This window comes from Patiria miniata, unplaced genomic scaffold (genome assembly GCF_015706575.1).
Source record: "Patiria miniata isolate m_02_andy unplaced genomic scaffold, ASM1570657v1 HiC_scaffold_13, whole genome shotgun sequence".
In the NCBI taxonomy this organism is placed as follows: Eukaryota; Metazoa; Echinodermata; class Asteroidea; order Valvatida; family Asterinidae; genus Patiria; species Patiria miniata.
This window is the reverse complement of record NW_024037051.1, coordinates 8,472,150-8,500,128: the sequence shown is the minus strand read 5'-3', so window position 1 is coordinate 8,500,128 and position 27,979 is coordinate 8,472,150. Positions and strand designations below refer to the sequence as shown.

General features: G+C 38.1%; 1 protein-coding gene across 21 annotated transcripts in view; it reads right to left on the bottom strand.

Moving 5' to 3' along the window:
• The window catches only part of LOC119721196 (titin-like), a 210,720-nt gene extending 184,378 nt beyond the window's left edge, over positions 1-26,342 (bottom strand). For 18 of the 21 annotated variants that reach the window (XM_038191102.1, XM_038191117.1, XM_038191109.1 and 15 more), the window contains exons 1-13: positions 25,905-26,341; positions 21,602-21,773; positions 11,191-11,253; positions 9,310-9,418; positions 7,239-7,329; positions 5,913-6,026; positions 5,334-5,450; positions 4,948-5,122; positions 2,976-3,196; positions 2,324-2,446; positions 1,841-2,032; positions 1,204-1,318; positions 435-676 (exon numbers count right to left, since the gene is read on the bottom strand). In XM_038191102.1, the coding sequence (XP_038047030.1) occupies positions 435-676; positions 1,204-1,318; positions 1,841-2,032; positions 2,324-2,446; positions 2,976-3,196; positions 4,948-5,122; positions 5,334-5,450; positions 5,913-6,026; positions 7,239-7,329; positions 9,310-9,418; positions 11,191-11,253; positions 21,602-21,743 (1,704 nt within the window). In that variant the 5' untranslated portion in view covers positions 21,744-21,773; positions 25,905-26,341. Of the gene's footprint in view, positions 1-434; positions 677-1,203; positions 1,319-1,840; positions 2,033-2,323; positions 2,447-2,975; positions 3,197-4,947; positions 5,123-5,333; positions 5,451-5,912; positions 6,027-7,238; positions 7,330-9,309; positions 9,419-11,190; positions 11,254-18,662; positions 19,223-21,601; positions 21,774-25,904 lie in introns of those variants that run through there. The other 3 variants (XM_038191122.1, XM_038191121.1, XM_038191106.1) reach the window with 2 other exon arrangements.
• Positions 26,343-27,979: the final 1,637 nt, after the last annotated feature.

Genomic DNA, 27,979 nt, shown 5'->3' with positions numbered 1-27,979 from the left:
AACAGCGGCAATATTATTATCTGTGATCAACAGGCAAATGCATTCCTTAACCTAACCTTCCCAATTCCATCAAAATCCATCACCCCGTTTGGGGGGATTTTGGCAGATAAGCCATGTGTGCCAAGTCCATCAGAATCCACCAGAACAGTGGTGGATTTCAAGATGTGAATCAGAGTCAATGATTGATTTCGACAGATATGCTACTGTTCTTAGTTAAACTCAGTAGGGAGCTTGGGTTAACACAATATCATACCCTGAAGTGTTTACTCAGTCACAAACACAATTTCTGTTGGTTTTTTTTTTTCTTACACAATTGTCACACTTTTTCAACCCAACGTTGGTCAATGACAAGGGATACTCTAACTACTAATTCTGAGACTAGAGATTGCTAACAGCTAAAAGATATCCAATATAAAATGTTCACTCAGACTAACCTGGTCAGCATCTCTCTCACACGTCCTAAGCTGCAAGATCTGCTGCAGTTTCAATTTCCTCAAATTAGCCATCTCATCGCACCTGTCCTTCCGCCCTTCCAACTCGGCTAAGAGATCCTCGACATGGTCCTTCTGTTTGGTGTAGTCTGGCGTGATGTCTTTACCGAAGGCGTTCTTGACCGGGAGGGAGAGCATGTCCAGCAAGGAGTGTCCTTCTTCTTTGCTGTCCTCGGCTGCAAATGCTTTGTATGATCAAAATGAACACTGACTCTGAGTTTTCTTTTTGTTTTAAGGAAAGCACGAAGTTTACCGAGAACTTCTGTTCACAAATGTTATATGAATTTATGGCATTAGTGAAATTTATGGCATTTTACAAGTTACAAACTGGTGTTAATTTATTGAAGCTGCCATGCGAAGAAGAAAGTTGCCTTGTAAAAATTGTGTACCAACTAAAATATCATTTGTTACTGGCCGTGTGGCTAAGAAAAGAACCCCAAAAAGCGTTGATATTCCGAATCTCTTTTCTAACTGGTCCAAAAAGTGCAACGAAAAACTGTGGAACTGTAAAGACTGCTTTTCAATGAAATTTGGGGCTTAAATGCAAAAGTAAATTAAACTTCATTCTCAAAATATACTCACAGATTTGCTAAGGTATCAATTTACTTTCATATTAAACGAATCCTTTCTGTTTGTATATTACCAATGGTAATAATATAGTGCTTCTCAAAAAGTTAAAAAATATAACTTCCTCTGAGTCAGAGCAACTTACCCACAGCCTCACATTGTTCCGTCAGTTCTCTGAGTGCATTCTCGACCGTCTCTACCGTCTCTACGTTTATTTCAGTTACACATATCTCAAGAAGAATGTCCATCTTGCCAAAACACTGGTGAAAAAAAATAGAAACCATTACACGTATAGCTAATCCATACCTGATATATTTGTTGGCTTTTCTGATAAACCGTTACTCTCACTAGTGTCAGACTTCAACCTAGAAAACCTGGAATTCTTATGAAATAACTATTTAATCTTCGTCGGCAAACTTGACAAATTCCAACACTGGTTTTGTCACATCTTGAAAGAGCTATTATGAAGCAGCCCTTTGTACAGAATCAGCATATTGTAACAGAAGTAAAGGTGCTCTTCAGATAATTTCCAATCATTACTATCTAGATCGCTCGATATTCAGATATTCAGGTGGTTAAAGTTTGTTAGCGAAGTCTCTCTTTCAGCATAACCATGCAAATAGACCACTGCACGGTTGCTTTCTGTTGGCGCTTCTTGACTTTGTTGTTCTTATTTTATTTCAGCACCTTGGATTCCTGTTAGATTTGAGTAGATTCAGAAAGGTTCCTTGAGAAAATAAGGGTGGGGAAAAAAAAAACCATGACACTGTTAAAAGGAATACCTGTTCAGCTAGTCGATGGAAGCGCACGGAGCAGATCAACAGGTTCCTTCGCTTCTCCAATCTGGAAGCATAACTCCTACAGACGGTGTCCATGAATTCCTTCTGAGCGCTGATATCATCAGCTCTGGGATGACCCTGCTTGATCATGCTGTCTGCTACGTGTCTCAACTCGGCAAAGTTACCATAGGTGTCCTGAAGAACAAAAAAAAGTTGTTATAATTCTTATGATTTACAAGCGCTACAAACTCCAAGATCCAGTTCATATTTCAAAAAAATTTTGCCAACTAATGCCACTTCAGTGGTTGTTTCAAAAGCAGAAAGCTGTCATGATTTTAAGGATCAAACAATCATCACATCATAAAGCACAAACAATGAAGTAAGTCACACTAATCTTTACAATCAGTAATTGCTACACCAAAAAGTTTTATCTTCCTCTTCCTATGATCCAGTGCGACACAGCTTCACCATATTTTGTCTACTTACAGTACATTTCAGTTCCAGCTTTTCATGTTCTCTCCTAAGTTGATCGGCAGCACTCAGCGTGTTCCCAATGTCAGCCTGTGATGCTAGAAGCTTCTCACCGGGCCCAACAATCCAATCAACCACCTGCAAAAGACAGACAGTACCAGCAATTAGCTCTCTTATATTTCTGAAGTCAGATATTAGAAGAAGGTTTGCATGAAGTTCAAACTAATGAATATGTGGCGTTCTTGTAAGTTAATGAGTTATCTCAGCAAAAGATAGATCAGCTTTGAATTGGGGGAAGAGTTTGTTTGGATTAAAACATCTGTCTAATTTTGCTAATTTTTTTTTAATAATCAATCTTGTTGGATTCAATGAATTCTTGCTTCCAAAGTTTAATATGTTTGAAGTTTGTTTATTAAATTCTGCACAGGTGCATGGAATAGTAACTTTCATTTCGCATCATCAAAAAATCAGTCAGTTAAATGGTTATCTATTATCTGTGTAAATGCTACATCTTCATTCCCAAGACAAGATAAGTTTGCGGTAGCACCATGTGAATAAATCTCTTTTGTGAGTATGTGTGGTTCTAAAAAGCAGAACGTTTCGAACAGTACGCTCTGCCCGTAGACACCGATATTGACTTGCTCAACTCCTGCAACATCTCCTTTACCTTCTTAATTCCTCCTTCCAGATCACCCAGGTCCATGTTGACCCCCAGCTCTCTGTCCCTATCAGTCAGGTAGATCTTGAGTTTACTCTGTCTCTCTTGTAACTCCTCCAAGACTTGCTCCAGCTGTCCCTGGAGCCTGACCTGGTCCTCTGTCAGATCGTTGGCATCACGTCGGAAGCCAGAGTCAGCGTCTTCCTTGAGACGTCTTAGTAAGGCGTGACCTGAGGAGGCATCATTCGATGAATTCACAAAAAAGATGAGTACGCACGTCTGTAACTTGAGTATGGGAAATAGGAAATGCTCCCAACTGCTAAATGACTGAATTGGCCTGAAATATAAAAATTGTAAAAGCTAGACGACCTGCTGTTTCAATTTAAGCAGGATCCATCTAAAAAAAAAACGCTTCTGCTACGATGGAAACATTAATAATAATAATAATAATAACACGATTTATAACGCGCATTTTCGCAAGTAACAATGCGCGACTAAGGACAACTCCAGAAGACAAGTTACAGATTATGAGAAAACAGATCAGTTTTCAGTCTGCCCTTAAAGTTGTCAAGAGAACTGATGTTGCGGATGTTGTGTGACAAGACATGTGGGGACCAGACATTTGGCCCTCTGATAAGCAAACGTAAAGCCTTTTAACTTTAGACTTTTTAAATTTTAATTGTAATTTAATTTTTATCTGTAATGTCTGTGATATCTCAGATGTGGGATAACTGGGATAACTTTATATAACTCCGATATAGCAATACAATGTAAGTGGTAACCCTGACAGTGTCAGGGCTGATCATTCAATGCAACTGCGAATTAAAGAGTGCCAATGGGCCCTCAAATGACCAAGAGGAAATAAAATCATGTGATTCTGCATGGCTACTGGTTAAAGTCATTCACTGAGAACACACCATTAAAAAGATTATTAAAAAAACTTGGTTGTGCAATCACGCTGCGTGACATTACAACCATTTGCCAAGAGGGTGTGCACAATTTAACCCATTAGCACTTATACTACATGGTATAGTGTTTATTCACTGAAAAATCAATAAAACCATAGAGTGCTCGGGCGGTTTCGGGCGCTACAGTGAGTAATAGGCAGGACGGTTTGGGGCACTACAGTGAGTAATGGGCAGGGCGGTTTCGGGCCCTACAGTGAGTAATAGGTGGGGCGGTTTGGGGCAGTACAGAAATAGGCAGGGCGGTTTGGGGCCCTACAGTGAGTAATAGGCAGGGCGGTTTCGGGCCCTACAGCGAGTAATAGGCAGGGCTGTTTCAGGCGCTACAGTGAGTAATAGGCAGGGCGGTTTCGGGCAGTACAGAAATAGGCAGGGCGGTGTCGGGCAGTACAGAAATAGGCAGGGCCGTTTGGGGCACTACAGTGAGTAATAGGCAGGGCGGTTTGGGGCAGTACAGAAATAGGCAGGGCGGTTTGGGGCACTGCAGTGAGTAATAGGCGGGGCGGTTTGGGGCAGTACAGAAATAGGCAGGGCGGTTTGGGGCACTACAGTGAGTAATAGGCAGGGTGGTTTTCAGGCCCTACAGTGAGTAATAGGCAGGGCGGTTTCAGGCGCTACAGTGAGTAAAAGGCAGGGCGGTTTCGGGCCCTACAGTGAGTTATAGGCTGGGCGGTTTCGGGCCCTACAGTGAGTAATAGGCTGGGCGGTTTTGGGCGCTACAGTGACTAAAGGGTTAACAGTGACAGACTTAGAATAAAAAAGCCATAAGTCCTAAAAAATATAAGTCCTCACAGTCAACTCACAGTCAACCCACACCAATCGGTCTCAAGTCGAGTGACAAGCTACTCAAACGAGCAGTCACAAGGCATTCCCTTCTCACTGTTCGTCCTGCGTCACTCGTAACTTTACTTGTGATGGACTTGTGACAGAATTGCATAAACACTGCTAGGGTTAAGGAATGACTCGAGTTTCAATGGCATACTATTATTACCCTTTTTTTTTTTAATGAAACCTACCAAGTTGTAAGACACTGCTTGGTTGGTTGATGACCACCTCACGTAGTCTTCTCTGTCTTCTCAGGAGATCTTCCGGTGTTAGCTGCTCATCACGTCTTCTGTAGAGAACCTCCTCGTTAGCTTGTTCAAAGCGACGCTGGATCACCTCAGAATCCTTCATGAATTTCTCAAAGTCCTGCAGGGAAGAAACGATAGTGATGTGAAGTTCCAAGAACACGAATTGTAAGGGCTTCATAGAACCGAGTTATCAAGTTTTCAATACAAGTGCATTTCAAGGTATTAGAATGCATCTAGTGATATCTTTCGGAGAAATTTCAAAGAAAAACAGACTTCCTCAATCAGTGCAGTGCACTCAAAGTTCATTGTAAATATAAACGAGTACTTACTATTCTGTTCTGGACCCATTCATTATGGTTGTAGGGCAGCGTTCCACCAAAATCGTCCGTGAGCTCGCGAGGGTCAATGAACTTTGTAAGCTTGGAGACATTGGACAACATCAGGGTCTGTAAAGAGTACAATTTTTGTTAAAATACACAAGAAAGGGGGACTGGAAAAGTTACTTTACTTGTGTAGGCATATTTACCGACAGATTTTTAACAAGGTGGGGTCCTCTCACCTGGGTAAAATATTTTTTCACTCTCTAATAACGGGTATGTCTGAACATATCAATCATCTGAATACAGAACTGAAATCAGCTGGGCCCAATTTCACAACGCTGCTAAGCACAAAAATTTGCTTAGCACAAAAAAGTCTGGCTTGTAAACAGCAGGTTATCAGCCAAAACTCCAAGTGATTTTCATGCTAAGCAAACAACAGCTGAATACTAATCACTAGTTATATACATCACGTGGAGTTTTGGCTGGTAACCTGCTTTTATAAGCCAGACTTTTTTTGTTTGTGCTTAGCAGCACCGTGAAATTGCCCCCAGGTTACATTAACTTTGTCTCAAATTTGTGTCTGCTTACCTCAAATCCATACTGTGGTTTATCCTTCTTGAGGCTAAGACTAGCTCGCTTACTCTCCCAGAAGGCATCTGGCTTGATCACATACACAGAGTGTATACCGCTGGGTATGGATTCCTAAAGAATAAGCAATGAACGTACAGACAGTACAATTACTAACTGTAAGAAACTTCCAATTCAATAAGGATTAATATAAGCGATTTGGACATTTTATTTTGAGTATTACATACAGAGCAATATGTGATTCCTTTAATGCAGAGCTTGGATTCTGTGCCCAAGTACCCCTTCAATGGATAGGACAAAGGAAGGATATACAAAGGAAGCGTTGGGGGGAGACCACTGGAACGGACATCCAAAGGCATAACCGTCGCCCCCTGATGCTCATGACGGTATGGGTTTGTTCACATTCAGGATAAGAATTAGCCATGTGTACTTTGAACCATACGTGCTCGAACCAGTACGCACATGCAGTGTCTCCCCACTGGAGCTTTGAAAGGGCTCAAAATTAGCCATCTACTGTTTGTGAACAGGGTCCATGCCTCGTTCAAGTTTACTTTACTAATAACCAACTACACACATCATGCAGGTTCTCATACAACTCAAACTTGAGTGATTCTCATCAATTCCACCAATTTGGCATGATAGTAACAGTACAATTTGGACTAGGCCTGGACGAGAATTAGATTTTTCTGCTCGGGTACTCGCAAAGAAATTACTCACGAGTAGTCGAGTAGTTACCCAAATTTTATCCTTACTGTGCAAAGTTTTGAGTCATTTACTTAAAAATTTTTTTTTTGGACAAATGAAATTCTAGGGAGAGAGAGGCGGATGGAGTGATTCCCTGTTTGCAGGGGACATATTAAGCAGTGAACTCTAAACTTGAAATTGCTACTCGTGAGTAACTACTTCTACTCGTGCCAGGACGAGTACTCGAGTAGATGAAAAACCAAGAGCAGAACAACGAGTAGCATAAACTACTCGTGAGTACTTGAGTAATCGAGTAACTTGCCCAGCGGTAATTTGGACCCATACCAAGACATCTCTTACATTACGGCAAAACAGAATATGAAGATGATTATGCACATCAACGCCATTCCCATTAGACAAAATCTATCTGATACCGAATGGCCTCCAGACTGAGTAGGCAACAAAGGAAAGGAACGTGGCCATGACTACTGATCTGACCCATCACACAAGCAAATTGCCTCAGTTCAAACACATTCATGCAACCAAGTAAGTTTGCCCATCTCCACACAAGCATAGACTCACTGGCAGAGACGCAAGAAGTTTATATTTAACCGTAGCCAGTTAATAGTGCCAGTCATTTACCTGGAGTACTTTGAAGAACGCCTTGAGAGACTGCCAGGTGGACGTGCGCATGTCAGTCAGGATGCTATACCCATGCTCCCTGGCCTCCTCACTGAAATATGAACACGTCGTCATGGTAATCAATTAGTGATGAGGCAAACCACTAGGTCTTTGATTGAGGTGAGATTAGTTGCAAATGCAATGCAAGGGATGATAAGCATCTCTGCTATGAGCAAAATAATGGAATTAGAGATTTTAGGGGTTTCTTGTGACATAAAAGAGTGTCACTGTGTTTAACATAAAATCCATGAAACTGTGTTTGATTTCAATAAAGAAATTAATCTTATGAGTTCTATTTAATAAATTCGATGGTGTTTTTCAATTTCTTATGTGTCTTTTTTCCCCCCATATTCCAGTGTGGACAAAATTACTTTGAGGACTACAATGGACTGAGTTCTTAGAACATTTTATACTATCATTATTTTTTTCCTCTTCTATTTATAACAATGTATACACTTTATCAAAGAAAAAGTCTAAGCTATTATCCTTAAACTTATTGTATAAAGATTTCACAAATAGTTTCTTCACTGATAACATTTTTCCCAATGACTAACTGTAATCTCTTTCAATGAAGACCTTCAAATTGCTTACAATTGCTGAACTCATAGAACCCATAGGGTTTGTTTCGGAACACTCTTATTCAGAAATGCTGATTCAGTAATACTCCACTCAAATGCCACCTTGATGCAAACAGCGTGTGTCCATTGGCATAAAGCACACTGACAAACAGAGTAGTAAATGTTGGGCTAGGTTTTATTGCTGTTGGTATTATACAACTATAAAAGTGCCAGTTCCAAGTCTCTGGTGTGCATAAAGTGGGCATGGGTGTGGGAAAAGTACTCAGTGTTGCTGGATGTTACATGTCTTTGTTGGGTTGAAGTTTGGTTCCAATATAACAGTAGGGTGCCCGTCAGTTTCCAGTTTGTTATATGATGGAAATTGACAAGGACAGTCTGTTGGAGGTTTGAGCTTTTTAGGACAATGTGATCACCAGGACAATTAAAATAACCAGGGAAAAATTGAACAGTGGAAATGATGCAAAAACAACCACTCAATCAACAACTTTGAATGACTTTTTTTTATAAATATTCTTGGGTCTTGTAACATTAGTTAAGATTATGAAGACAAAAAGAAACTGAGGTTTTAAAAATTTTTTTTTTTTATAAATAAAATCACGGGGCTCCGAATATCTAGAGAGTAGGTAAATTAGGTTACACCTTTGGTATTATCAGGGGTGTGAGTGACCACTGATAAAAGAAAACAGCTGAAAAAGGTGTAAAAAAGCTGAACTTTGGAAATCTCCAATACTTTTGTACACAGCAAGTGAGGGAAAAAAGCTGAAATCCAAAACAAAAAAGCTGAAATCAGCTTTAAAGCTGAGATTTCGCACCCCTGATTATAACTAATTAACTAATGTACGGTACAATACATTTTTCTTTGTACTGATCCAGATCAAGTCACTTATAAAAAAAAATACAAGCCAACAGTCAGCTATGCTTCATTAACTGCATACCAGGGAGACTAGATCAGTTATAAATGCCACAGCTCATGACATATTTTACACTCCCCTGACATGCAAACAATGTTTGGATTAGGAACATTACTGCAACCTGAATGTCGCTGATGCAGAATTGACTGTATAGTCTCCTGCATTCTGTATATACTTCAATGATTGATTTTAAACAAACTCAAGTGGATCAACACAGCAACACACATGTAAACCCACTCCAACTGGAGAAGATAGTGACAGTGGCAAGTAATAAGTTTTTTCCTATTTAATACTTTTTTTAACATAAATTATCTGACTTCATAGCAAGTAAATAATGTATATTCTTCTGATCTATTTAGATTTTTCTGGCAAATCAACTTTTTTTCAGATAAAATCTGTTTAAATGACTTTCCATTAATCTGCATATTCAGATTTTGAAAACCATGTTTAAATTTTTAAACAATGTTTTTATTTGACCCTTTCATTCAGATACATGTATTTAGGAACCAAAGAATTGGCCTGCTTGATTCCCTTAAATATTACCTGGGTATTGTGGCAAGATAAGACAAACAAGTGGCAATGTCTTCTAAGGAGACCTCTGCAGGTTGGGCAGGGAAGGAGATGATGGGACCTCCTCTTCTATCTTTGCCTCCTGTAAATCATTGACAGATAATCAACAGTATTAAACATCGACTTGGTGGAGCTATGCACACAAACTATCCTTTATGTACATAAAGTGGATGGAAACAAAAGTATGTCAACATGAAACACAGAATCTACATTGTACATGTACATGTGAGCACTAGTTGTTACATACCTCATAATGTATGTATACTTGTACATAATTTGCTAATATTCTCTATAGTACCTGAGAGCAAGGCCGGATTCAGAACACAATTGGTTTTTTGGGGGGCCAAACAATTTTTTTCCCCCCCGAAAAAGTGGGCCCAAAATTTTCCGCCCCAAATTTAATATGAAAAGCAAGGGGGGAGGGATTGTATTGATTTTGTTGAGTTTTGTGTGTGGTAAACGAAGTGGCCGCCTTTTTTTTGCGACATCACTAAAAACAATATAAATAAATAAATAATAGAGTTCGTCTTTTTGGCCCATTGCCCCTCCACTTTCCTGGGACTCACCATTGCCTTTGAGCACATGAACTTAAAAAAAAACCTGTTTGGTGTTTATATAATTCTTTGGATTGCTATACTGAGAAGATAACAAATTGAAAGGTGATTTGCCAAACTCACATAAAACCTGTTTCATTCTGTGGCATTCTGTGATATTACTTGTCATTGTCTTTGAAAGGACATGTTAAGAATTTTTCTCTTGTCTGAAATTGTAACAAACACCACAGAATGATATGCATCCATTCTTGGTTATATAAATATTAATCAAAATAAAGAATGATCAACCAAAGTTGGAGGCAGGTCATATTGAAGCGTATATATTGAGGTTTGTTATATTTTGAAATGAGATGGACCCTAACACCATGGCATTCGTAATGGTCATAAAATTTATAATTATTACTGACGTCCCCAAGTCATAAAACTGAATGCCAAACACAGCAGACTCAAGCAGCAGCAGTATGTACACGTACAAGTACCTGTATGTCCATGAATAACAATTTATTTGGAAAGGGAATTGTAAATATACATGTATACAGTAACCACTGTACATGTACATGTATACAATGTAATTAACCCATTTAAATGTACATGAAGGTCCTCAGGCCCGAATAACATGTGTTTACAGTAACCCTTCCTACCAATTTTTTTTTGCAGCCAAATAGCCGTCTTCAAACTTCTTATTGTCTTATTTGGCCCAAGATTTAAAATAAAGTTTGTGTAAAAACATGTCAAAGTAAAAAAGTCTTCCCTATGCGAGTTTTTTTGTTGTTATTGGTTAATTAAACAATCCAACGGGTTAATTAAACAGAATAACATTAAAGATGTCCTGAAGTAAACAAAGTAGGTTTAAAGACTGACAAACACTTTTTAAAAACATTACGCAATAAAATTATTTTCTTACCTACCTGAACCTGAACAATATTTAGGGCGTTACCATTGAAACACAATTTGTTCGGCCTTATACAGGAATATTTACATGTATAGGCTCTAGTTTGAAATCTACATGTACATGTACAGACTGTCAACTTTGTAATCTATCAACTGGGTATATTTTTTTCTCAATAGTATGTGTATTGTTTAGGCATCCTTTATGAAGAACCTGCCCTAGTTCAATCTATCATAAAAAGGTTTAATAGCCCATTTAATCTGTAAATCCGATTAAGGATATGGGCTCAACTACTTCCTCAATAAACTTCCTGTACACATTCCAACATTTCCTATTGGCAAGGAACTTTACAAACAATAATAAATAGCAAGTACAATCACTGACAAATTGCAAGCAACATTCAGAGTTTACCTGAGACTACAGCAATCTTTCGCTTGAGGAGGTCCGTTATCTGGGAAGCCTGCATGACTGGATCTGTTACAAAAAAAAAAATGAAAAAATGGATTGCAAGCTGATATTATTACAACTTTAGGTAAATTTCAAGTTGGAGCTCAGCCACAGCAACTGCAAACTAAATTATTCATTAAAGATAATAATAATCAAAGGTTCTTATATAGCGCTTTTAAATAAGATCAAAGCGCTTTACATTATTATTACCCCTGATCATTGGGCCAATTAAACATTCCAAATACCATCTCAGCTCCCTGGAGAGTATACAGCTGGATGCTGCCTGTTAGGCATTAGGAAGCTACATGTTGAATCAATCACAATTTAACCATCTCTGCCCTCACAGGTACCCATTTACTCCTGGGTGGGGTGGGGTGAAGCAATGAATGACAAAGTGCCTTGCCCAAGGACACACGCACCAATAGCCGCAGGCTGGACTCGAACCCACAACCTGCAGAATTACATGTACCCGCAGACCACAAATTCAATGCCCCAGACCACGAGGTCATGGCACTCCACTACACATGTACTCAACAGATTAAATTGTCAATCATGCTTATTATTGACACTGTACAGCTCTACAACTGCATCACTTTCAAAGTGCACAGAGAAACAAAAGAGGAAAATCAAATTCTGGAAAGAAATTCTATGCCAGGTGTCTGTACCATTGACAAGAACAATACTAATATTTTGCTGATGTCGGCTAAAAAAAATTCCACTGGATGATACGCACAAATACAAATGAACATAGTGAACATTCAATTTTCGGAGGCCTGTAATTCATAAAGTGCATGATACCAATACTGTGTGCCACGCCCCTTTACATGTACAATGTACACGTGTACACCCACTGCCAACTAATGCAAAACCAATTGTATCTTTACACACCGATACAATACATAATGTACACATTTGTAAAGACCCATTTCATACACTACCGAGGTATTTGCTCTGTACATATGTGTTGAACTACCGGTATTTCAAATACGTTCAAGACAAACAATAACAAAATAGTCTTTTGCTGTTGATTTCAAATAAATCAGCACACGCTGGTTGGTCCCGGGGATTTCCGGTTGGCACTCAGCTGGAGTTTGGAGGAAATAATTCGTGGCATTCAAGGCTGGTCAAATTGTAGAACTCTAAACAAAATATGTAACACACGCAACAAATTGCACATGTACATGTACATGTACATAAGGCCAGAGAACACAGAAAAATGTACTGGTACATATATGTACAAAATATACATACAGTACATTGAAAATGTAAATCCCTAATACATGTACATGCATCTCTGTTGTCAAGTATACAAATATTAAGTGGCTCAGCGTGGAATGGGAGGTATATTATCGCAAGGTAAAATCTGGACTTTTCCATTTCACAAGGCAAAGCCGAGTGAACTGGAAAAGTCCAGATTTTACCGAGCAATAATATTCCTCCCATTTCACAATTTACAGCCACTCAATATTTGTTTTAACTGACAAATCCTTGTCATTTGATATATTTGAACTTTTATTTCAATACAAAATTGGTGGAAAATGTATAATTTCTCTCTTCCAAACCACCCCTTCACAAAAATGTTTGAACCCAAATTTGAACTGTTAATTCAATTAAAAATTGGTGGAAAATGTATAATTTCTCTCTTCCAAACCACCCCTTCACAAAAATGTTTGAACCCAATTCTATAGCGCTGGCTCTTTGGAAACAATACGCGCTACGCACAACGCTGAACACGCACACCAGCATGCATTTGTAAACAAATACCGCGTCACGGAACAAGAATGATCCTAACTGTTCAATAGTATTTCCCATTCCCCATGGGCGAATGGGACATTTTGAGCCCTGGCGTGAATGGGAACAATAACGAATTCATGTCACGTGATGTGAGTTCCACCAATCAAATGACAAGGATCTGTATGTCGGTTATACATTGTATAACACCTTTTATTTAACTCTTCAATGACATAATTTTAAGTACATGGGTGACCACTGACAATATGACAATGTATACAACAGGGTGTATTTTTCAACTTTCCGAAAATGCGAAAGTTTTCAGGATTTGTCATATTTTAGTTGTAAATTGATGCATAGTACGAACATTTACCTGTTCACATACTACATGTACATGTACACACTGTACTTTGATTTTGTCTAAATTTGCTACACAACCAATTTGGTTGAACCAAACTTAATAAGTTGTTCAAGAAAATCGATCCATGCAAAAAAACATAGTTCTTTTCAAAAAATGTAAATCACTGTCTCGCATTCAAGTCCAAGCCTTTGGAATTTTTATCGACTATCAGATTCTAGTCCATCCTACAATCGAGACTGTTGTTCTGGAGTATGTTTGTGCAGATAAGATGTTTAACATCGAGACAACTGCCACAATATTATCATGATGACTATCTACCGTACGCTTGCAGACAGCAGCCGCTTAAAGGCATGCATATCAACCGAAGCTTCCATGACCTTTACAACACTCGTTGGTTGTTAGGAAATGTACTATAAAACTGGAGCTTGTGTAAACGTTCACTATTTAAAACCAGAACCCGGGGTTTAAAGGTCGAAATGGAAAAGAAATGGTTATTGAACCAGCCAATTAAGGAAAATGCATGCACGCTGACTTAATTTATGTTATTAATAATTATTTTTAATAAACAATTGCCAGATGACTAATAGCATTTTCGACTGCCATTCAACATCCACGGTGTTCTTTTTCATTGTGTATTATGAGTTCGTTATTGTGATAAGTGAAGCGTAACATATCAGAAACAAATGAATAATGGGGGTCATGTACAGGCCACTGGTTATTAAATTAATAACATGTTTGCATTGCTTTGAATTATTTCATTCCCAAATTTAAACTTTAAATTGATACATAAAATTTTACAAAGACATGTTCGGAAACAGAACTTTTATATTTGTTTATTTTATTATTTTCATTTTAATTTTTTTTTGAGGATTCTGGAAATATTTACAGAACAATTCAGGAAGGTACTGGTACAAGAATTTTATTAATAATTTTGCATTACAGGTACGGGGTACAACAGCTGTTGAGTAAAAAGTGCAATGGACACGCATTCACCTGGTGTCTCCTTGATCTCAATCTCTTTTGGGATAAAAATACAAGTCCTTTCAGAAAAAAAATTACCACATGTACAAAGCCATCTGAGTGATAGATGAGATGCCTTGAACAGTTAAGCTGGAGTTCCCAAGCTCAGAGAATGGAGTTATTCAGTTGTCACAGTTCACGAAGGGAACAAGCAAAGCTTTCAAGGTACCGTAGTAGGCCTGGTGCTAAATTGAATTGCCACGGGGAAAGCAACAAATTCAGGCATAGAAATCACTGGGGTCATTCAGTCAAACTTTTTAGTCCAAGGGGCAGACTGGCTATTAAACAAAAAGTTACTGCATAAAAACTGAAAATTGAATTGGTAAAAGGGCCATAAACTTCCTTTTCTCTAGTGTACTTTTTTATTATAATTGACTCAAACTAAAATTTTACAACTTGGAAGAGTTCAAAGGGTGAAGGTTATCTATATCAGACAAAATGCTGTATGATACAGTATTATGTACAATTATGTAAACTGTAAAAGAAAAACGGCACAACTATAGCAAGGTACAATGTACCAGTAGGCCTATGTAAAAAATAACTCTCTCAAAAATCTATTTAAACTGAAAATTAGACATTTGAAAACCACAACCATTAGATTTTGGGGTAATGATAATGCCTCGCTGAAATGAACCGACTTCAACTTCTGTGTACACATGTATGGATACATCAACTGTAGGCACTCACATGATATTCTTTTGTAGGATAACCATTTTGTTTCAATCAAAAAAAGTACCCAACACCCACACAGATCAAAGGGCATGTTTGAGATGCGTGCGGTTTAACTTGCACTTCAACTACAATTACATTTTTAAACACTTCATGTACATGTACATGTAGGCTTCCTTCAAATACAGACCTGTACATATTTTTGGATACATCAAAAATGTACATTGTACATGTACTGTACACGTACATGATATTCATAAAAAAACTTTGACCTCAATGTCAATGTTCAAATATTTGAATATTTGATCAAATTCAAGTTCCAATAATCAAATACTAAATTATTTTTTAAATAATGCACAACATGCATTTTATGGACTTTTGAAAGGGCTATGCTGGATAATGTAAATACTCTGCATTCATAAATCAACACATGATGAAGGCCAGTATCTTGACACACAAACCCAAGGGCCATGGCTTTCCCTAGAGAACAATAACCAAGTGTTATTGTAATGACCAATACCTCAGGAATTAGCCATAATACAAAGCCACTGGCATTTCTTGTAATGGATACAGGCGGCGCTAAGGTCAAAGGTACTGGCCAAAAAATGTGGAGTCTAAAAAGGGCTGGCGCAGTAAGGCCACAAAAAAAAAGTCTCCGGTTTCTGGTATGCGCGCGCGTCGCCGTAGCCATGCGCGTAGGCAAAATGAAAAAGTTTTTTTTTCAATAAAAGATGATGTCTCAAAACCGCCAAACTCACTGGTTTGACTGGAATTCTGCTGCTGCACAATTTTAACGTGTTTTTAGATGGGGTTATGATCGAGAATAAGCTTTATGTGGCCTCTCTGGACTCCCATATATTTGCACTAAGTTTAGTCGGGCACCATTTGCAGTCATCAGCCGACATTTGAAGCCAAAAAAAAAAAAAAAAAAACAGGTAAAAAAAAAAAAAAAAGCCGCGTCGCCGCACCACTTTTGGGGCAAGCTCCATACCAGAAACCGGAGACTTATTTTTTTTGGCCTAATGGTGTCCTTGGGAGAAAGCGAAACTACAAACATGTGGGGCTATATAAACCTGGTAGTTTGTTTGTGTGACTTAAGCCTAATAGAAAAAAAATCCCCTTGTAACGTGTGAATAGTTAGCTGCGAATGATTTGGATTGAAAGCAACGATTTATGGCAAAAGGCTAGATGCTTTCTCTTTTTTAAGACTTAGAGGGTGGAACAAACAAATGACGGGATCTGATCTATGTCAGAGCTAGTCAGAATTTATAGGAATTTTGTTACTTTGCCAAGACATGGGGGGGGGGGAGGAACAACTTTGGGGCGCGGCTTCTCAACACATAAATAAGGAAAGAAAAGTTTTGTCATCCCACACAGTTAAAAAAAAAAACAATTTTACGCCAAGTAAAGGTGTACATGTACATGTATGTTCTAAGTGGTTCCTAAATATCAACATCTACTTTGAAAACCGAAGTCCCTTGGCAATGTTTGCTAAGTATTACTTAATAAATTGAGATTATAAGGTTCTTGTGCAGCAGCAGGAAACCAATGGAACAATCTTTGAACTTGGAACTTCCAAGTCAGATCAAGATCGTACCCAGCAATAATTAGTTGCTGGAATTAGGCCTATACCTTCATTAATCTAAAAAAAAAATCCTCCAAAAATCTCCAGGTGGATTTTGGAAGACCTGAGAGGGGGTTACGGGTTTATTATTAATTAAGCCAATTTTCAGGGATGTGCTTTCTTCTTGGTAAACACAAGTACTGGTACCGGTACTGCCATCAATTGCTTTGGGCGCAACATGTTTCAATTTGCACAAACCATGCAGATAGGGAACTTTTTTAATTGATCCTGTTGGACAGCAGGCTTTGAAATATAACTTTTGAAACCAACTTTTTCATATATTCAACAGGACCACATAAACATGTTCATGCATGAAAGTCTTGATGCTACGGAAGCTTGAATTGCCTTCCGCGATACCGCGTTACCGCGATAATTTATCACAGAAATCCAGAAATCAGAGATACGTATTCCTCGATACCGCGTTACCGTGATAATTTATCACAGAAATCCAGAAATCAGCGATAATTCCTTCCGCGATACCGCGTTACTGTGATAATTTATCACAGAAATCCAGAAATCAAAGATAAATCATTCAACGATACCGCGTTACTGCGATAATTTATCACAGAAATCCAGAAATCAGAGATACGTATTCCTCGATACCGCGTTACCGTGATAATTTATCACAGAAATCCAGAAATCAGAGATAATTCCTTCCGCGATACCGCGTTACTGTGATAATTTATCACAGAAATCCAGAAATCAGAGATAATTCCTTCCGCGATACCGCGTTACTGTGATAATTTATCACAGAAATCCAGAAATCAAAGATACCTATTCCGCGATACCGCGTTACCATGATAATTTATCACAGAAATCCTGAATTCAGAGATAATTCCTTCCGCGATACCGCGTTACTGCGATAAATTATCGCATTTCTGGATTTCTGTGATAAATTATCACAGTAACGCGGTATCGCGGAAGGAATTATCTCTGATTTCTGGATTTCTGTGATTATCACAGTAACGCGGTATCGCGGAAGGAATTATCTCTGATTTCTGGATTTCTGTGATAAATTATCGCAGTAACGCGGTATCGTTGAATGATTTATCTTTGATTTCTGGATTTCTGTGATAAATTATCACAGTAACGCGGTATCGCGGAAGAAATTATCTCTGATTTCTGGATTTCTGTGATAAATTATCACAGCAACGCGGTATCGTTGAATGATTTATCTTTGATTTCACGATTTCTGTGATAAATTATCGCAGTAACGCGGTATCGTGGAAGGAATTATCTCTGATTTCCTGATTTCTGCGATAAATTATCGCGGTAACGCGGTATCTCGGAAGGCAATTCAAGCTTCCGTATGATGCGCATATGACCGACCATAAAGTTCCAACAGAGTTGGTGACCTCCTGGGGTCAGGGTAGAGGTTAAGATTGAATTCCCACCAACTGTACAGGTTACTTCACTGTACTATACACATCTGATATAATCAATGTATCTTCAACTTTTGAAGACTTGTATTGCATACACATGGAACATTTGCAAGAAACAGTGTAAGCAATGTATCTTGAACTTTTGAAGACTTGTATTGCATGGGGAAACTGTGAATGTCTTCGATACAACTGAATAAAGCCTCAAATATTTGAAATGTGAATTACATTTGTACAATCACTGTTACAACATGTTACTTTTAAGTAAGCTTTTGGTCACCTTGGTCTGGTGACAAATGCATGTCTATCAAAAGATCAACTTTCTTGGAGCCGAGTTGTCAGTATCCATCCTGAATACAAATGTGATTCTGCATGTATAAATACATGTAGGGACACAACAAGTTCAAATACTTTGTGATGGCGATTACAAAGTGATAGCGGCTGGGCTGTAGGTACAGTACCAGGTGCCAAGTGTTGGCAAACCGCGAGCAATCAGTATCTATTATGAAACAGTGACTGCGTTGAGATGAAGTATTAATCACAATTAAATTTACATTGTAAACAAAATTAGGAGTGGGTGGGTGTGGCAAGGGGAAGCATTGAGGTTGGTGGGGGTTGGATAAACTTGGATTACATCATCAGACCTACATACCTGGGAGTTTCACACCGATGCACTCAGACTTGTGTTGCCAGCCGTACACTGCCATTACACTGATGTTATAAAATCCAAACTGAAGTCAGAAATCTCAACACGAAACAGGCTCAACCATCCCAAAAATTATGACCAGATAGCTGATCATCACTGATGTTCTTCAGCGTGATTTCAAATTTCTCATCTTCAATTTCGCACGATGATGTCCCCTTTAACAGCAACCTATAAAATTATGTACACCAATCAAGTGGGACAGCATCGCAAGCTGGAGCAATAAAAACAGCAGAGATGTGTTTATCTTGATTCAAAACTAAGAAGTGCATCCGCTGGGGGTGGTTGGAAGACACAGAATACCGAGTTTACTGGTAATCCAGGCCATTAGTAAGTCCAGAGGATCCAGCCTCCATGCTGTGCCCAGACATCCAGGCACACTGACACGTCTGAAATCCAAAGCCAAGGACTATGAACCCCCTTAGAGCACTCAAGAACTCCGAAGGATTTGATAAGAACAAACCGACAAGCAACGACCTAGTACCCGCCTCCGCCCGATACAGCGAAGGAGTTGTAATAAGCTGTCACCGAACCCACGTAAGTATGAAAGGCATGCGATCCGCTAGGAAGGCAGAGCTGTTGACATATTCCATGTTGGAGCCAGAGCAACAGATGTAAGAGGTTGAGGAAGAAAAAAAAAATGGTACCAAAAGGTGACGGGCTGTATATGGTAGGATAAACAGAGTCCTGTGGGAGTACATCAGTAATTGTGTCTGAGGTCTTGTAATCAATGTCTGTGGCAACGAGCTCCAGTGGGACATCAAAGCTGGCAACTGTAGTTGAATTTGACACCGGTGTGCGGTAATTGTGTAAAATATTAAATTTTTTGGACAGCTTGGGTGCGTCCAATGCAAATCTTCAAGACCAATATTTGGCAAAGCAGATTTCATTCTTATAATCTCAGCCTTATCGATGGCATCCGGTGATTAAAACTTAAATTCATTATAATTTATCGCTTGTACAATACATTCTTCACAATTTAATCAAATAGTAATCCTCAGCATATCGTTTATAAACAAATATTATTTCGAACCATTGGATGTAGTTTCATCACCCCTCCCCCCCCAAAAAAACATATTAGGGGACTGCGTTGGGGGAGTTAGTTGGGGAAATGTTACATAAATATATTGCAGGCTACATGTACATGTACATCATTTTCAGCACAAAAACGCTAAGTCAAGAAGCAAAAAAAAATTTAACCCTCCTACATTTGTATTGTTTGATCAATCACAGACAGCCAAAATTTTCTTCCACTTCCTCTACCATGCATTTGTATACAGGCTGATAAAAAGAAGTCAGATCACCCATCAACAGACAAAGAGGGAAATGATACGTGTAGGTACACGTGTAAATGTACAGCCGGCATATCAATCACGACGTTGCTTGATTTAATATCCGGTACAAGTGAACTCTTAACTGCTTTAAACAGTCACTTGACTGATTTTGACTGCAATGATGGCATACAGTTGAAGCTGAAAATTCCAGCCAAAGAGGGATAGAAAAACATTAATAACAACAAACCAGAACGATTGAACTAAATTTTATGGCTATAGTATAAGTATAACAAAAATCTTGTAAAAAAACACTGAAAAAAAATTCAAAGGTTGAGGTAGATGTAGCCTTGAAATACTTCCCAATTTTTTAGGGGAGTTGATTATTATCTTTATCAACATTCCAAAATAACAATAGTCATTATTTTGAAAATTCCTCAAAGTTTTGAAATTCACTCACCCATTGAATGAGTGGTCTTTGGGTAAGAAAAATAGCCAGACATACCAGTATGCAAATAAACGCCTGCCCCCAACAGCGATTTAGACTTTTGTGTTGAGGCTACTGATGATAGTGTGCTTGAAACGGAATCAGGTCTGGGTTGATATTTAACCCACATGAAGCACGCAATACATGTGGGACAATCGCTGTTCAAAATGGTTCTCCAAAAATTAAACAATTTTAAAGTTTTGGCAAACACAGACTTCAAAACCAGCTTTTTTGGAACTTTTCTAAGCATACTTAAATGCATTCCAAATTACGTACAAAAACATTTTGTATACATGTATGTATGTAAGCCACAAAAGCCACCATACACAGCTTACTTCAGACAGAATTGTCAAAAATAGCTTGAAAGTCCTCCATCCCACACCAAATTGGCACACAATTGTAACATCGATCTAATGGGTGTCCAATTTTGAAATCTATACTCTCCATTTAACGATTCATGCACTTGGAATGTATTTCTAGTTGGCAACAATGATTAACGATTGGTGACTAAGTACAGCATCAGTGCACGCTGTGTGATGTAGGTCTACTCCCCGTCTTTGCTTGGGTTACAAATGATTATTTTTGACACAACTGTGTACCAGTGGCCGTATAAACAGATCTACAATGTGCTGGTTTAATTTTTTTACTAAATGCCACAATGAAGCATGAAGGCTTAAGGGTTCTCCCTAAAAATGTTTAAACTATTTGAGAATCTTTTATTTCTATGTTGAGATGTTTATCAACAATACCAAACAGTTTTCACCTGTTGTAGAGTCGTAAAACCTTCCCACTGAATTAAATGTACATGATTTTATATTTTTTTTTTTTTTTTTCAAATACATACATTTCTGAACAGTTTCTGTTTTTCTGAACAGTTCCTGTTCATTTTAAAAACATAAAGAAAACTACCGGTAGTAACATCATCAATTTTAAATGAGTAAATTACTAATTGATTTCTTTGGTACTACTCTTGTGCCAGTTGTGAGTGACTCTATGAAGAGACTACATGTAACTTGGCGTTTTGAAGAGTGTGATTTGTTCATTTTTTAAGTAGTAATTTAGTTTGTATTTTTCCTAATTTCTTTTTTTTAATAGAAAAAAAATATAGAAATGAAGAAAATCATACTCACGCTTGCGTTCAGTGTAGACACCACCATTTCTGGTGTCGGACCCACTTGTATCATGGACGTAGCTGTACTCTACAATGCCAGACGTTGAGCTGAGGTTGGAAGAGTAACGTTCACCTCTGCCTCTACGATGACTGGCAGCCATCTTGGACTACCTCAGCTGCATGTACACGTACTGCAAAACAATTGGGGGTTGTAAGATTTGAGGCTTTGCATGGTGGAGTATCGGTATCGTTTCGGTTTGTGGTAACACCATGTGGTAATAACTACTGCTTAGAAGATAGTTAGTTCTGAAAAGAACTTGTCCTGCTTATTATCAACTTTCGCTGAGTAGTTTTTGTTCTGATAAGAACAGTCCTGCTTTAAGTTCTAAAAGAACTTGGGGGTTGGAAAGTAATGTTTATGAATAAATTGTTTGAAAGAATCAAATTTTGAACATCCCAACTCATAGCTGCCTGGAGAATCTTTCACAGGACACGGTACTTAATAGGATTCAGTCGTTATTTCTGGCTGTGTACCGGAGGATGTGTGTGGAAAAAAAAAATCTCTTTTTGACACTGGCTTCATCTTCATTGATTGACAGATTTATCATAAATTTATATTAATACAAACTTTACTCAGCTGCCTACACTAAGGGCTATAAAACAAAATTTAAATGAAAAGTGTTTAAGTTTAGACACAAACTTTGCATTTTATAAAGCGTAACTTTCGTGATTTTCTTGTATTTATTGGCACTGACGAAAAAAAATTAATGCAAACTGACTTTTTAGGGTGTTTAATACTTTAATCGGGGGAATATTAGCCTACTCCAATTTTTCTCTGGTTGGAAAACTGGCGATCATGTAGTTACAGCCCGGTTCAGAACAAAATCCACTTTTCATTGATTTGACTTACCAAACTACATGTTATTGTAGTTGGCGACATAGTAACAAAATGCAGGTACATTGTATGGCATAGATAGACGGCAGTGTTTCAAATTTTTTGAGGGCACTTTGGGGGTAAAATGACGATAGCAACGACAAAACGCAACACGAAAATAAAGATGGCGATCACCGAGCGATGCACTGTGAATGCTTAAGGCGCACTGAATCACATGGCACCAATGAAAAACCGCGTACAAAAATTGTAATTTCTATCGCAAGAAACTGTTCAAAATAGCCCCCAAAATAGTTGTTATTGGAATTGAGAGAAGGCTGCTTTCTGAGGTTGAAAAGGTAATTTTTCAATGATATAAATCACCCTTGACTCTAATTTGATCAAAACTAAAGTAGTAGTGATCACCGGTTTGAAGCAGTCTACCACATTCCACACAACTTTAAAAGAACATTTAATTAACATGAAGCATGTTGCAAACATTTCAAATTATGACTGTCGTTTAATCATCTACAGCTCAACTAATGCCCCACCCACACAGACCTGTTGTGGTACATGTACACACACAAATCCCTGGTAGACTCTGTCCTCTGAGCTTCCCACACATAAAAAAAAAAAACCAGCATGGAAGTCAATACAATCTGGTTTCCAACAATGGCATACCATCAATGGGTATATCTGTTCACTGAGCTGAATGCAAATTACATGTCAGGGGGTACAATGGAACCAACTTCTGTGGTATTTCACACACTCAATACTCAGCATGTGTACACACACTGGCCTAGCTGTGTACTGGGAGGGTTAGCATAGTAGGGATTAGAAGGTCAGACAAGTTTAACAAGACCCTTGCAATTGGATATTATGGACAACCAAAACTTTCACACAAGTGTGAATATGGAATGCGGATTTGGTATTATATTGCAAAGTTGTTTGGAAGGTAGACTTGGTATTCAGTCTCGTTGTAGGCCTAATATTTTATCTTTTGGAACTTCCTTTTGAACTTCTTATTCACACTGTGTTGTTCAAAATGATGTAATTTCTTAGCACATGAATAGAGGCTTTAACAATGCTGGGGATTAGTCAGTTAGTAATCAGAAAGTTCACTGACACATGACACCAATCGATACTAATAACATGATGTTGTTCTGGCTGAATTCACAGATGAGTCACAAATGAACCATCACTTGTATAGACTGCATTTCACACTACATATTCATAACCATTCACTAAAAGATTTACAACCCAAGGATGCACTTAAATACTACAGGTTATCACAATCCACATTTAAATTAATTCAGCCAAACAATTTTTCAGGTAAGGAATTACACCAAAAATTGTTGATATTAAATCAACTGTAAATTCCATAAATTCCTTTGAGAAAATATAGGTAGAATAACAGGCAACTTTCAAAATTTTCAAAATGGGCTGCCATAGATATTTTTTCAAAGGACAAATCTGCGATGGCCCTTTAGCCGATCTGTTTCAAGACATAATCTGATTGTGTGCCAAATGTCATGCTCGTATCATCAACGGCACAATCCCATCCTATTGGCCATACTACACATGTGATGTTTAAAAACGGTTAGGGGCCTGGTCGCCATCTTGGGCCAGGCACCTACCTGGTTATAAACCACACATTTATAAAGTCTGCTCCATCAACAAGTAGGAACAGGCCCCTCTTTTTTATGAATTTAAGAGTCAATGATTTTTTTTTATTATTCCAAAACGACTTTTTCAATGTACATGTAGGCTATAATTAAAAGCAGACTTCTATGCTAAGGACAACATTTTGTTTGTATTAGTTTTGAACAGCTTCGTGCGATAAAAAGTGCGATATTCATACACGTTTTATTGTTGATTCCATGCGAATCTGCACAGTTTGACGTGTTCATAATGTAGAAAATCACGGAAGCCACGAAGCTACAAGAAATTTTCTCCTCGATACATACATCACCACTAGGACCGTGAGATTTTGAATATTTTGTTCATACTCTGCAATCGTATTTGCTCTTGCATCAAATGTTTGTTGAATCAAAATAAATTGCAGAGTCTCTAACATTTGAAAATTCATCAACAAACGACCGTATGTTCTTGCCTAAATGTACTTTCTGGATTTCGCGTACATGTAGGACCCAACCACACGAGCGTTAAGCGATTTTATGTGACGTATTCTGTGATATGGGTCAAAGGTTTTTGGTCCGTGCGTGTTCGTGCCGTCGCGCTGCAGACAAAGTTTAAAAATAATTTACATAAATTCTCTTTTTTAAAATTTGCTGGAATTCTCTTGAATGAACTGTTTTTCAAAACAAAAAAATTATCGGAAAATGTGCTCGATTCATGGTGGTTCTGGCTGAAAAAAATGTATTTGCACGAAGCAATTTTTGATTGATTCGGAACTGATTAAAAAGATCTGGAATTAGGAAAAATGGCATCAGCACTGTTGACATTGCAAAGTCAAAATTAAAAGAGCATACATTTGGAAAAAATATTTTGTAGTAACTCCATCACTCAAGGTAAACTTTTTAACCAATTTCACTTGAATTCACGGATTTGAGTCGAAAGCAGCCTGAATGATGTTTGTTATCCGGAACTCATGGAACAAGGTAAATGACTAACATTAACAATGACTGAACCATTTGAAAACAACATGAAATAAAATTCAATAACAAACTTAGGCATTAGTCTGACGGCTTCAATTACACCTTATGTATAAGGCCGAATAAAAAAACAACATGTTTCTCGTCCAGGTTTTTGAAAAAAAGGAGGAAGAGGGGCTTTTTATTTTTCCTTTTTTTCTAGATGGCCGCCATTTTAAAATTTCCTGCAACCGTTGGTGTTTCCACTGTTCAAAGACACTTTTAAAAAGAAAGACAAGTTGGACAGGAGAACTGAACATATTTAGGCTTACAGTGTCATTTAGAGTTGTATTGGTCTACAATGACATGAATGAACAGTTTTAGATGCGTTTGCTTTAACCGCGGACTTTTTCTGTGTTTTTTTACTGCATTTTTTAAAAATAAAAAAATTATTAAAAAAATCCAGGCGGCCTCCAAAAAGGAAGCGGGCGGGGACGAGAAACATGGGTTTTTTTACTTCGCCTAATTAAAGTAAATCACTAAAGCAAATTACACACGATAATTTTGAAATATGAAAATCACATTGCTCCATGAATGTCTACACACATGACACAAGCAATAATGAATAGACATATAAAGATTCAACCAGTGTCAAATTATTCAATCCAAATACCCATATCCATTATCTGCTGTCTTTGACTTGACATGGTGTGTACATGTATGTACATGTACAATTTACAAACACAAACACTGACCCGTGAAACGGTTCATCAGCTGCTCTTGAATTTTTATTATTTTTGCAAATTCTGAGTGATTATGAAATATTTAATGAATGTCATGCATCATATTCACCCTACCTTTACTCAGGATACCTCAAGACAGCTTCTATAATTCAACACTGTGTCTACATTATCGTCTTTCGGTAGTTTCTAGAGATAAAAACGAAGCATATTCCTCTTTCAGTGTGTAAAGTACCGCCCTACATGTAGCTTGTCATACGCTTGAATAGTCCGGCCTGCCGCGGTCGCAGGTACGGTACAGGTCGCTTGCCCGAGGATAACGCTGCGGCTGTTCAGTGTGTTTTGGACTTTGGTCGTGATTGTCACAACCCTCTCTACCAAAATGTACACACGCTTCCTTATTCCTCCATACAAAACATATAAGCCAATTACTTCCTGTGTAAACTCTTACAGAATTTTTTTACCAGAAAAAGTTAAGACATTTCTGTTTGGTATGAACAATTTTTCAAAAGGTGCATTTGGTTGTAGATCAGTAGAATTTTCCAGAGGGAGAAATTGTGATTCTACCAACAGCACGGAAGTCACTTTTTCAACAGGTGTTTCTGGTATCGGCCTCTAGAGGTCGCTCTTCATGTTTAACGGGCACGCCCTACCTTCATATGAAATTTCCAGGGACGTAGTAAACTTTGATCGCTCCTGTATTTAGTTACTAGGCTAGTATTATTACTATTTCCAATGAGATTGAAATGAAAATAAGAAAGGATTTGGAAAAGTATTTCACGATCAGAGCAAATGATGTGTATGCACATGGCTGTATGAACTGTGCCTTATAATTTGTTTTCTCTTAGTTCCTTTTGTCTTTTTAAACTTGCCTTGTACAAGTGGATGACAACTGTTGCATACTGTCTACGCACAAAAAGACCTGAGGCCTAAAGCAATGAATCAGGATTATTAATATTCTTGAAATTTAAGTATTTTGATTCCCCCCCTTATTATATTAAAATAACATTGGTCAGTCGGATTAACAGGGGCTTTTGTTTTAGCTGGTTTGGCTGACTTACAATCTCCCGAAATGACCAACACGGCGAGTTTCATCTTCAAGGCGGTAGTGTTTATATGACTGTTGTTCTGCTTCAATTAAAAATTGCTGAAAGTAGGGGGGGGGGGCTGGTACCATCTGTCGATGGGTGCGCTGTTCAAAACCGACGAGTACGAGGCTTTTTCAGGGCGATACATGTGCGAAATTAAATAAAAAGGCACTCGTAACTGCAGCTGGCACGAAAAGGGCACGATTTTTTTCTCTCAAAAGGGCACTTGTTCAGAAAAAAGGGCACTTGTTAACAAAAGAAGGGCACTCTTTACACACATTGGGGGTGGGGGGGGGGAAAGCTGGTGAAAAAAAACCTTTTCAATGAAAATGACAGACTCTACAAAATATTGGGGTGGTTTTTTTCGCGTTCAAGATTGGTGGCGCTTTCGTGTTCTTCCTTTTATTTCGCCAAATGTCGGATCAGACGATATAGCAACGTTGTCAAATAATTGAAGGCTGTATAATTTGAACGTACTACATATAAACATGCATGAGGTGAGCCATCCTGCATGGCTTAACCTGGTACCTAACGTTTGCTGCGCTCTCGTATTAAGATATTTTTGTCTCTGAATAAAACAAAACAAATGTGATGTTAAAGAGTATAGTGTCACTTCAGGGACGCAACAAAAATACACAGCTATATAATACTCCTGTAGATAATCCGTGTATATCTGATATCGATGTTTGTATGTCTATCTTTTTGTTGTCTTTTTAAACCCAAACACGAGTCGGTTTTCTTTTATAGTTTGGGGTTTAATCGATAATTTTGAGGGTTTGGTTTTCAGTTCTACAGGTATGTTTCAAAAACTAATGAGACCATGAATTTGCTAAATTTATGAGACGTCAGGGGATCGCGTAAAGTGATTAGAGCCAGACTTAAACGGTAAAAACCGGAGATTCGCTGACAGTCTCTATTTTTCTTTTTAAGAAAGTCGAAATAGCTGGAGAGGGAGGTGAGAATCTATATGTGCCCAGATACAAGGAGTAGAAATCTACGCGTCTGCCTTTTGAAAATACACAATTGCGGTGTTCATTGTTGCGTAATGATCCGCCTAGCACTCGACTGTTTTGCACATTAGGCTGTGTTACCAGCTTCTTAACA